This window comes from Bactrocera oleae, chromosome 2, assembly GCF_042242935.1.
Source record: "Bactrocera oleae isolate idBacOlea1 chromosome 2, idBacOlea1, whole genome shotgun sequence".
NCBI lineage: Eukaryota > Metazoa > Arthropoda > Insecta > Diptera > Tephritidae > Bactrocera > Bactrocera oleae.
Genome location: NC_091536.1, coordinates 3,627,859 through 3,640,853, shown reverse-complemented (window position 1 = coordinate 3,640,853; position 12,995 = coordinate 3,627,859). Strand labels below are relative to the sequence as shown.

The 12,995-nt window shown below is 33.3% G+C and overlaps 1 protein-coding gene across 7 annotated transcripts in view; it reads left to right on the top strand.

Annotated features, from left to right (window-relative positions):
- Dmtn (transmembrane and coiled-coil domain 2 protein Dmtn) overlaps positions 1–10,883 on the top strand; it is a 43,204-nt gene extending 32,321 nt beyond the window's left edge. For 4 of the 7 annotated variants that reach the window (XM_070107105.1, XM_070107099.1, XM_070107097.1 and 1 more), the window contains 11 exons: positions 2,059–2,589; positions 2,810–2,998; positions 4,243–4,307; positions 4,426–4,595; positions 4,710–4,837; positions 5,029–5,212; positions 5,354–5,474; positions 6,924–7,028; positions 7,111–7,224; positions 7,428–7,603; positions 8,330–10,883. In XM_070107105.1, the coding sequence (XP_069963206.1) occupies positions 2,059–2,589; positions 2,810–2,998; positions 4,243–4,307; positions 4,426–4,595; positions 4,710–4,837; positions 5,029–5,212; positions 5,354–5,474; positions 6,924–7,028; positions 7,111–7,224; positions 7,428–7,603; positions 8,330–8,456 (1,910 nt within the window). In that variant the 3' untranslated portion in view covers positions 8,457–10,883. Of the gene's footprint in view, positions 1–1,369; positions 2,590–2,809; positions 2,999–4,242; positions 4,308–4,425; positions 4,596–4,709; positions 4,838–5,028; positions 5,213–5,353; positions 5,475–6,923; positions 7,029–7,110; positions 7,225–7,427; positions 7,604–8,329 lie in introns of all 7 variants that reach the window. The other 3 variants (XM_036373545.2, XM_070107110.1, XM_070107111.1) reach the window with 3 other exon arrangements.
- The last annotated feature ends 2,112 nt before the right edge of the window (positions 10,884–12,995 follow it).

Sequence of the window (12,995 nt, the reverse complement as noted above, 5' to 3'; positions counted from 1 at the left end):
GTGTGGGAAGTGGCACCGTCTTGTTGAAACCAAATGTCGCCGAGATCACGAGCTTCAATTTCAGGCATCAAATAGTCGGTTATCATGGCGCGACAACGATCGCCATTGATGGTTACGTTCTCACCGGAATAATTTTTGAAGAAATATGAACCGATGATTCCCTCAAACCACATCAAACCGTTGTTTTTTCTGGATGAGATAGCTTGAATCTCTTCAGATTGCTCTTCGTCCCAAATGCGGCAATTTTACTTGTTCACATACCCATTGCACCCAACAAATGGAATTTTATCAATCGTTTTGATGCCACAATATGAAACTAAATTATGCCGAACGGTTGAAATATTTGGACTCCCGACTTCTGACCCTTTCTCTAGTTTGTGCGAATAAGTTTAAAACTTGACAAAGCTACATACGTAGGCGCTAATTGTCTTCAACTATTTCCAATAAGAGGCTTATGAAATTGTTAAAATGTGGTAAATTAAGTAATAACCCATGGTAGAAGTGAGTGTTATTAAGGTCCCGAAATAGATATTTTTTTCATCTTGAAAGCCAATATGTACATATGTATGTATGTGTGTTAAAAAATATACGTAAAATTGTTGTAGAAATCGTATGGTGTTTTTCTTTACATTTCTTTATTTATTTTTTCTTTTTATGAATTCACTAATCCACTAAACTAATAGTGTGCTTTACTAATATTTTATCCTTGATGTTTTTTTAATATCGTGGATGCATACTACAAGTATATATACATAACATACATACCATATAGTATTGTATAAACCTTTCTCTCTAATTTCTTAAGTTTCTACAATACTTTTCGACACAAACTATTTTCTTTTTTACTTTAACAGATTTGCTATATGTTTAAGTGTTTTTGATCAAAAACTAATATGATTTTTTAAATAAAAAATAGTTAAGGAATATAACTCTGATGCGCACTATTTCCAAAATTTAGAAGTATTTCGAAACTGTATATGTAATAAATTGAAAAATTATAATAAATCATACATACTCGTATACACTGGTGGCAGAAATAATAGTGACACTCGCCGTAAATTAGTTTAAAAAGTAAAATATCGAAGCAAAACATGTCAAAAACATTTTGTTTTTTAATTGATCCATACAATACTTGTAAAATATAATGTTAGAAACCTATGTTGAGAAAATGTTTTTTTGGGCTTTGAAATATGCCAATGGGTTTGTCCATATTAATACTGCCATCAGTGTATGTACGTACGATTGTCTAACTGATTTTTAGTTTTGTGTACGCTGCTGTGAGTTTTAACACACTGTGCTTCTTCTTGTTCTCGTTCTCGATCTTTTTCCGCTCATTGTTATTGTTTTGCGCATTTCGAACAATTCGAAGCCATCCAAAAACAATTACAATACACGCATACGCTCTCACGCACGCACTCACATGCACACACAAGCTATCGAAAGAAATATAAATATCTATAAATTAGAAGAAGAAGAAGAAACAGCATTACTACACACGCAAGCACATCCGCCCGCACGCTTAACGCTTGCTTTTTAACTTCAAACGCAAACAACAAACAGCTGAGACAAGGATAACAACACTGAATTATAACTACTATACTATATAGAGCATTGACAACAAACAATACATTAACAATCAAATATATAAAAAAAAACAAAAATATAATTATAAAAAACAACAACAACCAGCTGCTTCTTCATCGTTAATATCTGCATAGCTGCTGTTAGTATTGCTATTATTATTGTTGTGTTACCTGTTGTTGTCACCTGTCGCCAGTACATTTGGCTACGCGCGCCCAATGAAGCGCCAAATTAAACCCAAACGTAAAAACTGAATAATCTTAGAAAACTGAAAATACAAAAGCATAAACTTAACTCTATTTTCAACATTTTACTTCAAATCGATATACAACAACAACTAAAACAAAACAACTAAACTACATCGATCCAAACGACAAATCTGGTCTTGTGCGACTCTCACGTGTGTTAATTGGGCACTTCGCGTTATCCTCCCATTCGACTGCACCTCTTACAATACCGCTTCGTTGTGCGCCACAGTGTCACGCGAACGAAGTAATCGTGGTGACAGCATCGATTCGGCGGGCCAGCACGACCGTTTGGCTCTCAGTGGCACAGCGTTATCAGCAGTGACGTCCTCAACGGCCGGATCGACGGTGGTCGGCACCACCGGCACACTGGGCGGTGCCGGGGCATCGGGCACCTCGCTCGCGACGACCACATCGACGGGCGGTGTCAGCAGTTACGGCAGCAGCACTATGACCGGTTGTATCGGCAGCGGCAACAGTGGCGCCACTGTCGCCACATTTCGCGGCTTCCGTAGCCACTCGCCGTCGAGTCGACGCAGTCGTGAACGCAGCCGTCGCGAGTTCCAGCGTACACACGGCTCCGATCAGGGCGGTCTGTTAGCCTACAGCGGTTTGAGTGGCTTAAGTATTGGCGGAATCAGCAGCGGCGTTGTTGGAATCGGTGGCGGTGGCGTCAGCGGCGGCGGCTTCATTGTGGGCGGTGGTGATGGTAGCACTCTGGATGGTATGGGCGGCATTGGTGCCGAGGACTCGCGTCTATCAGGTGTGACTAACAAGCAAATATGTACTTATATATGTACTCTAGTAAATTATATGCCTGTTTGTGTGTAAACTTGAAATGTATGCTAAGGTTTTTTATGTGTTTAAAAATGCCTGGCTCACATTCTCAAGTCGTGCTTCTATTTTGCTTTGCATTATTTTTAGGTTTCATTATTTTTTTATTTTTTTGATGATCAACTTTCTCAACTCTTTCATGTTGTCAGGCAACGAGGATCTCTGCTATCAGTCCTTCGCTTCCGACGAACAGGATGGCACACAAGTGGGCGCGGATGGCAGCAAGAAACACCATCGCCGACATGAACGTACCTCTAGCCTGCAAGCTCTCGATCGTCTCAACACAAAAATCCAATGTACAAAAGAGTCAATACGAAAGGAGCAAACAGCCCGAGATGGTTAGTGAGAATTATTTAAATATTGAATTTGACTTGAAAGTGAATCTAAATTACATTTGCAAAGTGCAATACAAAAGTCAGTGTAAAACTGCCTTTCAAGAAAGTTTATTATTCTTTGAAATGCAGTTTTCGTAAATCTCTTACCTTTTGTAAACATTTTTTCTTTTGAGTTTTTAGTTTAAGACACATATTTACTAAGTATTTTACTCTTGAACGAGGTCTACTTTACGGCGAAAGTGGTGAAAGTTGGTTAGGGCGGCCTCTTTCATACTAAACTGCATACTATTTTTACGACCCATCACCGTTGAGGCCCATCATAATGAATGAAATTTCAATCGTAAATAACTTTGTATTACTTCTTTCGACTAAAGTGAATATCCGGCTATTGGGGTCTCCAACAAAACTTAAAAGATTGCAAAGCGAAAAATAGCCCTTTCACATCTGTATCGAATACTTCCTCAAAAACCATTCTATTCTGACTGAATTACGTTGTGATATTGTAACAGGAAAAACTGCCTAAGAACCGAAAACCGATCTCTACACAACATACACCGATATAAAGGACGTTTTCAAATCACAACAGAATTTCTTTTCAATAACCCTCTAAAGTCTACTTATGCAATTGCTCTTTGTTTTTGGTCGAATTACCACTAAACCTCTCCTTTCTTGGACTCCCATTTGATCACCTCAATTGCAACCCCTAAATAAGCCAACTTCCATAATGCCCTAGGAGTGTCTCACGACCACTGAATTATATACGTAACACTAAATATCTCTTCTTTTGCCATTCTAACCTGACAGTTTTGAGAATAGATCCCATAAGGCAACATCTTCCGATTTGGTTAGCTTTCTTAATCTCATTTGATAAGCTCTCAAGCGTTATTTCGGAAAATATTGGAATGTCAAAAGAATTGACAGAAACTTTCGATCTACTGATAGCAGAATTTTTATTTTTGGTACCATAACGGTATTTTGTCAGTTAACGAGACGGTTATGACAACTGGTGTGCCTTTAAGATAATTGAAGTGCTATATGCCCCCAATAGCCAGCCATGCCCGTAAAAATCATTCTGAGTATACAACAGTGAGCAATAGTGTGGCTGATTAAGTTCAAAAATATTTTAAATATCACAAAATTTTTTTTTCATAGTAAAAATAAATGAATAAAAGTACAAACAGCATGATTACTTCATCAATTGAAACAAAGAGTAATCGCGTATTTTTGTGATATTTGATATATTGCAGATAACGTGAATGAATATTTGAAGTTGGCGGCCAGTGCTGATAAGCAACAATTACAGCGAATAAAGGTAAGTGGTGTGCCAACAAGGCAGGTGTCCTAAAATGTACTCGTACACTCACTCTGCACATATGCACATACATATGTATGTATTTAGAAACTTATACAATACTTTGTCAATATTGTAGGCCGTTTTCGAGAAGAAAAATCAGAAAAGCGCACACAGTATTTCGCAGCTACAAAAGAAACTTGACAACTACACGAAGCGGGCGAAAGATCTAACCAATCATCAATTCGCAAATAAAAGTCAACATCGCCAGCCGCGTGAGGTGTTACGCGACGTGGGCCAGGGCTTGAGGTGAGAACACACAAAAGATAGCTGAAAATATGTTACAATATTTCTAATTAAAAATTCATTTCAATTTCCTCTTTAATACTATAATCTACCTTGCTTACGCCCGCGCGCTTGTAGAAATGTCGGTGGCAATATACGCGACGGTATTACCGGCTTTTCCGGCTCCGTGATGTCTAAGCCACGTGAATTCGCACATTTAATTAAGAACAAATTCGGTAGCGCTGATAATATTAATCAAATGTCAGGTGAGTATGAAAGTATTGCATGTGGGCTGGCCTACATTTAGGCACAAGCGTTGCTTTTTTCAATTGCCTTACTTTCATAGTTAAAAATGAAATATAATTAAATTTTCATGGGCCCTTTTATGAAAAAATATAAACTTTTCAAATAAATTATTAATTCTTATTGCAATTATTTATTTTTATTTTTGCACCAGAAACTGAAATCAACAACATTAACATGCCCGTCAATGCTGAACTGATTGGTAGTTCGACGCCGAATAATAACATAGCGGCCACCTCCACCGGTTCGGGTAATACTGGTGGCGCGGGTAGCGGTAAATTTAATAGCGATAACGGTAGTGAATGCAGTAGCGTCACCAGCGAGAGCATACCAGCCGGGTAAGTGCATATTAATAATGCAGCTCGTATATTTGTATATGTTTTTATTGTTATTTATTCCGCCTACTTTATTATTTTTAATTAGTCGTTTATTTAATATTATAATTAATATTATTTTCCCCTTTTCTTGTTCTCCTCCAGCTCTGGCAAGAGTCAATCAGGCGCGAGTCAATATCATCTTGTGCTTAAATCGCTGTTAACCGAATTGGCTGAGCGTAAAGATGAAATCGAGAAACTAAAAGAGCGCGTTGAAAGACTAGAGGTAAGTCCGAAACCTAAAATATAATAAAAAATTTAACTTACTAGCAATCATTTTTGGTAGCAAAAATACATATCGAAATAAAAAATGTACATTTAGAGAATTTAATGTAAATACTTTAATAATAATTCGATCGAATTCATTATGAAAAATTTTTGATTTCTCTGATCACGTAGCCGATGTCCAGGAATGAGGAAAATTTTTCTGTCTTGAATCCAAAAGCAAAAAAAAAAAATATTATGACAATAGATGAATACAGGTATTGATCGAAGGACCAGTCAAAATTTTGATTTTCGACAAAATAGCGGATTCCCAAAAAAATTAGTTTTTTGTGAAAAAATTTACCATACATTTCAGAGTGCTCAAAAAATCGAAATTATTATCAAAAATTGAATTCCGTCGATCATTACCTAACAAATATATTTAAAAACGCCGTTTTAAATTTCAAGTCGATCGGTCCAACCGTTTCGGAGGAATTTTCCTCACCGACTCTGAAAACAGCGTTTCGAGAAATCCGCCTTTAAAGTTATGGGAGCCGATTACACACAGAGTTTAAAAATTCTTGCAAAAACGCTCATATCCCCTAAACTACAGTTACTGACAATAAAATAGTATCAAATAGATGGTTCCGAAATAATTAATAATATATATAATTTGACCGATAAATTATGGATACGTTTTGCCTGTTATCGATTCATACAATATTTATATTTTAAAACACCACGATATTTGTTACACGGTGCATTTGTTGTCGGAACATAAAAATAGAATCAAGGAATGAAAATATCAATTATAGGCGTTATTTAGTAAACAATTATATTGCAAGTATATAATCTTTAGAATATTTGTTCAAAATTGACATTTTGTTACAGTTAAGTATTATCTGTAGAAGAAACGGGCGGAGGAAAGCACTATACAGCGGCAGAGCTAAATCTTATAAAAAATTTGCAAAATAACTGTAATATCCAAATGGAAATTTCAAAAATTATAAAAAGCTCCCAAAAACTTGTATCTACTGCTTTGAAACCTTCAAAAATGGCGAACGACGTCTCAGGATGACAATTACATAGAGGTTTTATCAAAACGCGATCCTTTCAAGTCCTCTGTAGGTATTTAAAGAGAGTAGGTTGCAAAAATTTCTTCGAGAACTGTTGCGCGACGCCTTTTAGAAAATAATCTCTTCGGAAGGTTCTCTCAGAAAGTCTCAATGTTGCCAAAAAGACAGCGGAACCTCCAGGAACTAAGAGCCAGTTCCTCTTAAGAACTGTCATAACACTGTTTTTTTTTAGCAAATAGTTGTGAATATAAATTTGATTCTATTTTATTGTCTGTAACTGTAGCATATGCAAAAAAAATCGATTTTTTTAAATTCACAAGTGGATATCTTATTGAATAGATGCAAACACTCTAAGCTAAGCATGAACGTTTTTTATATTGTATTTCATTTTCTAGACAGCACAAAAGGAATTAAACAATTTAACTGCAACGCTAGAAGGAGAACGTTACCGCGCCGAAAGTTTAGAGGAGCAAATTAACGATTTAACCGAACTGCATCAGGTATGTACGAGAAAAAGAAGATAAAAACTACCATAACTGCACTAATTTCATTATCCTTATTTTCATATTGCTACTGCTACAGAATGAAATCGAAAACCTAAAGCAAACAATTGCGGATATGGAGGAAAAGGTGCAATATCAAAGTGACGAGCGACTGCGCGACGTTAATGAAGTACTGGAAAATTGCCAAACCCGGGTGAGTGCAATGGAATTAATATTCCTAAAAGTAATAGTCAACATTTCCATACAACATATATATGTATATGTATGTACATATGTATATTTGTAATTTCTTTTGCATTTATTTGTAATGGCGCCGTTTAGCGCATTTTATTATAATAATTTGAAATATACTTCAATATTCATTAATCTTATGAATTTCGTATATCTCCAACTTAGATATCCAAAATGGAACATTTATCACAACAACAGTATGTGACCGTCGAGGGTATAGACAATTCGAATGCACGAGCGCTTGTCGTCAAGCTCATTAATGTCGTTTTAACTGTATTACAAGTGGTACTGTTATTGGTGGCGACGGCGGCAGGCATTATAATGCCGTTCTTGAAGACGAGGTAAGTGTGAAAAGCTAGTGTTAAGATGTTTCAATTACAAGAGTGAGAAATAATTCGTATATAATTACATATATGAAAAGCTATATAATAATATACTTACGTAATAAAAAAAAATTGTGGAATAAAAAAAAGTAATATAATTAAGTGGAAAGGATCTAAAGAGTTAAAGATTCTTCGAACGAAATTAAAATCGAAATGCATAATCTGAAGACGTAATACATACATACATACATAAATGATGTTTTAAAAGTGTGCTGAAAGTACATACCTATATAAATGATCAGCATGATGAGCTGAGTCGATTTAGTCATGTCCATCTGTCTGTATATACACAAACTAGTGCCTCAGTTTTTCAGATATCGTTCTGAAATTTTGCACACGTAATTTTTTCTTTTAACTTATAAAATATTTCTTCAAAAACATAATTTTGAGTTTACTTCGATTATTTTCTGCAATGAAGTAATTACTTTTGAAAATGTTCGTTGTAGTTTCTGCAAAAAAAATTAATATTATGAGAATTGTTTGAAATAATATAACTACTTGGAAACCCCCTGTAATCTTTTGCTTAAGGCAATTTAAATTAAACTATATTATATACATACATATGCACATATTAACCTATTGTACCTATAAAGGTTTAATAAAACCCTCTCAAACCCACTCTAATGTACACACATATTAATGGATTATTTTATTTTCATCATTTATTGTTATGTTTTTTAACAGAGTGCGCGTGCTTACGACATTCTTGTTCATATTCTTCATTATATTTGTGATACGACAATGGCCGGATGTGCAAGACATCGGCGCTGGACTGATGCGACATTTAAAGGAATCACTGGTTGTCAAATGAAGTATCTAAATGGCGCGCTTGTAAACAAACAAAGCATAAACCTAGACATAAGCACACAATAAAAGCGAATTGGGAAGAATAAAAAATAAGGTGGCAGCAGACAGTAACGGCAGCATTACATATGTATATGCTTGTGAATGTACAAGTAGCAGCAATTAGTTATACAAATTTTGTTAATTTTGATTAGCTGTTAGTGTCATTAGAGAAATATGGAAACAATTTGCAAATAAATTACAATGTTAAATACTATTATATAATATAATATTACAAATATATATAGAGTAACGCTATAAATTAGGCCTAAAAGCACCCGTCTTGTATAGCTGCACTCTACTGAAAGCGTGAGTTAATGTGAGTGCGCGTTTAGCAAAGATTTACACGTGTGACATATTAAACTATTGTATATTAATTTTCTGTTTAAGTACGTACAAGATTAGCGCCACTATACATTGAAGAGAGAATACTCGTATGTATTTGGAAATATTTTTATTGGAATTTCTTTAAAATACAGCAAATATGAACATAATGTTGTATAACAAATGGATTAGTTACAGTTTTTGTGGGAAATGTTAAGTATAGTCGAATATGCACGTACACTTACACCCATACTCTGGCGCATTAATTAAAATAATATTAATTTTAAATATAATGACTCCATTGCCACTGTCTAACTGTGCGGCTAATTTAGTTTTATACTCAAGTTTAATACAAAGTTTAAGCTTTAAATGTTCTTCTGCCATTTTTTAATATCTAATATCTCAAATATTTTTTTAAACAGTGTGAAATGCATTTTTGCGCCAACAATAATAACCTCCATAAACCTAAGTTCTGTAATGTAGTAAGAACTTTGCAAGCTATATACATTTACTAATTCTAAAATTATTTTCAAATGTGTGTTACACCATGCTCAGCTTACGTTTTTTTATTCACCAAGCATAAACTTAAAAATAGAAAATAGCAAAATAAATTTTATATTTAATTATTTTGACCAAAAAATCTATTTAAAAAAATAATAATTATTAAATTAATATTTGAAATTGTTCTAAGCAGTCACTTCAAAAAATAATAAAAAATAATTTTTTAAATATTAATAAAAAATGGTATAAAATTTATAAAAAGTTTTGAAATTCGAAAATTCTTTTGATTTTTTTTAAGAGAATGGATTAAATCAGAAAACAAGTACTTAAAAGTTAAAGAAATAATATATATTAATATTAAAAAAATTATTCTTGATTTTATTTTTACTTGTTTTTACTAAATAATAGTATTTGTTTTCTCTTTAACTATATGCTCTTCAAAAACCAAAAGAGTATTCAAATTTACAAAGTTTTGTATAAATTTTGCTGCAACAAAATATGTATGTAATTGGTGATTAAATAAAACCACTTAAATAGACAAACAAGTTTACAAAAAATCCTAAATCTAGCTTTTTTCTATAAGGAATTCGCAGAGTGTAGCGTTATTTTGATATTCACAATATTTGTATAAAGAAACAACAAACAAACATTAAGTCGATATGTTTGTATGTGAATAAAATTACTAGAGCCTATTTATTAAAACCGGCCACGCAAAGGCGCGCAACACACAAACGCAAGCGTTGTTTGAAAGCTAACAAAATAAAAAAATGTAAAAGGATTATCAGATTTGAAAGTAAACCACATACACACATACATTGTTAATGCGTAAGTTGCTTTTTTACATGTATAAATTACTATGGTGGCTACTATGGTATTTGACTTGAATGAAAATACAACTAATTAAAATAGGAATATATATTTTTTTTATAGCTATTTGAGCTACATTAGTTTATATTTTAATATTGTATATTATGTACGTTTAAATATGTAAAACTTTGCGGATTTTAGTGGAGTTTCCATAATTTTATTTGATAGAGGTTAATTATAGCAAATATTAATTATGCCTAAAGCATTAAATTTCACTATGATAGTGTAATTTTCGAGCGTAAATCAGCTAAATAAAAAAAACAAATAAGCTATTATACAATTCGCAGACTTTTGTATGTTGTATTCAAGTGAAGTGACTTGTGTGTTGGGATGAAAAAATGCATAGATTTGAATTGGAGTTTGCGTAAAACGGCCTAAAATTTTACTTTTTTCATAAAAACTCAAATGAGATAACTTTATAATGGATTAACTATTTGTAGGGCGATTATTTTCTTATAATGAAAAAATTAACCTCGGAAACTGTAAAACAAAAATGTAGAATATTTATCCATTAACCTTATTGCATCCAACTTTAATTACATACTACATTCATACATTTTACTTATTTTTTATTACACTTTGTATTACAAAAAAAAAAAAAAAAAACACATAACTATGAATGAAAAAAGGATAAATAAATGAAAATTTATATTAAAATATATTGATCTGAATAAACGGATAAAATATTACTATACTCTTATAATTGACTTTAATTGCTACTGTGTCAAATAACATGTGTTTCTGAGTTTAATTGCTCTTTCGCTACCTATCTCTCTCTCTCTATGTGGGCTACATGTTGCCCATGAATTGAAGGTATTTTAAGTAATTCACTTCAGTCAACTGATGTTTGATTCTCACACAATTAAAATAATTAATTTTAATTTTAGCAACGTTCGTAAATATTGGTAAGTATGTTAACTGGACTGCGAACTTTGCTAAACGTATTTTTCATACAATTCACAACCTCCTCTATTTAATAAACTTTGATAAGATGCCCGTTGCGGTTGCTCAGAAAAATTAAAAAAAAGTTTTGACAATTAATTTTGATAACAATTTCGTGCAATAGCCTTTTTTATAAACTCGGATTTCATGAATTCATTTTGAGACCAGTAATCAGATATCTCAGAAAGTCTATTATAACCCATTATAAACGAAACTCGCAACCAAATTTATATAATATTTCTGATACATACAATATTACGGTTTCTTTTTACTTTTAGAAGAGCCAATCGTTTATTTGTGCACTGTGCAATGAAAACAAACAACAATTCCGGAAATAGGCATTTGAATATTTATAGCTGAGTAGAATTTCTTGAAATTGAGGTCAATATACGATATAAATAAGCCCGATGGTTCTCCCCACAATACATGTAAATTGGAATCTTCATTAGGAGCTCTTTTCCAGAGAACGGTAGATGGAAACCCCTTACTCCCCAAGATTTGCGAATTATTTGCATTCTCTGTATCATTATCAGACTTCTTAGAGGGAATCAACAATTTGGAATATACTCGGAATCGGACGCTCTACAATCACTGAATTCAGAGTCGCTGATATCTAGCATCGCAGTGATTTCGTGTGCAGTCAAACTTCCGCCAAAGCTTCTTCTATTTATTTTAAATATTTTCAAAACAACAGATTAAGTATTTTCATATGACAACTGTACACCAGTTAGTTATTTTCTTTTAAAGCGGGTTAGTGACCCCTTTATAGCTCTAAAGATTTTATACTGGAACCTTTGTACTTGTATTATATCAATGCTAGTTGTATAGGTGTTGTAGCGGCAGAATTGTCGAGTTACCCCACAGCTGAATATCATACATCCAAATCGGCTTTATTACCGCGTTGTATGGCAAAACATTGTTGCCATGGTTAAGTTTAGAATTCTTATTCGAAAGCCAGTTTAAATTCGCTGCTCTTATATATGGCAAAATGCCTTCTTATTTCTCTTATTCTTAATGTGTTTTTGAGCTTTCCAAAGAGAGTTTTGATTGTTGGTTGAATTTGGTCTCAATTTCTTTATATCATTTTCAGTACTATATTCTTCCGCGCTCTAAAGCGCTTTTTTTAGTTTACGTACAGCATCCTTCAATTTAGTGCTTGCCATTCACGTCTAACTCGCCTTTTTTTAGCTACTAGCTTCTCTATTTCATCATTTGTGATTTTTTTTAGGACTGCTTATTGTTGTCTTTGGTATTGCTATAATATCATTAAATTGGCTTAAGGTTTGTTCAATGACTTTTTCTGAGTTTTTTCTGTAATCAACATTTATGTGGCAACTGATATATTTTTTGTATTTCAACCAGGTCGTTTAATGGGATGTTAGACTCGCTTTTGATGATACAACCAAGGGTTGCTTACATAGCTTTATTAATAGCTAATGGTAGGAAGATAGGTCAGTACATGTATCAGCAGTTATAAGCGATCTCTCAATATTTTTGATTATACCGAAATCAATTTAATCTGGTATTTTGTTTTGATTACTGGGCCAGTATGTCGGCTTACCAGGTTATGTCAAGGTTATTTTTCATATTCATAATAGTGTAATACAGTTGTCTTCCTTTCGGGTTAACGTTAGACGTAAGCGCCAATACATATGCTTTGCATTGTAGTCACCATCTGCTAGAAATCTATGTCCTATAGTATCAAAAAAGCCTTTGAATTGGTTATCTGGAATTTTGAAACGAAGTGGACAGTATATAGCCGCTGTTGCATGAGGTTCTAAGGCATGGTGGTTAAATCGTTTCCGAATAACGAAGCTGTTAAAATCACGTAATTTTTCTTTCCATTTATTTTTTAAGCTTTAAAACATTCTTC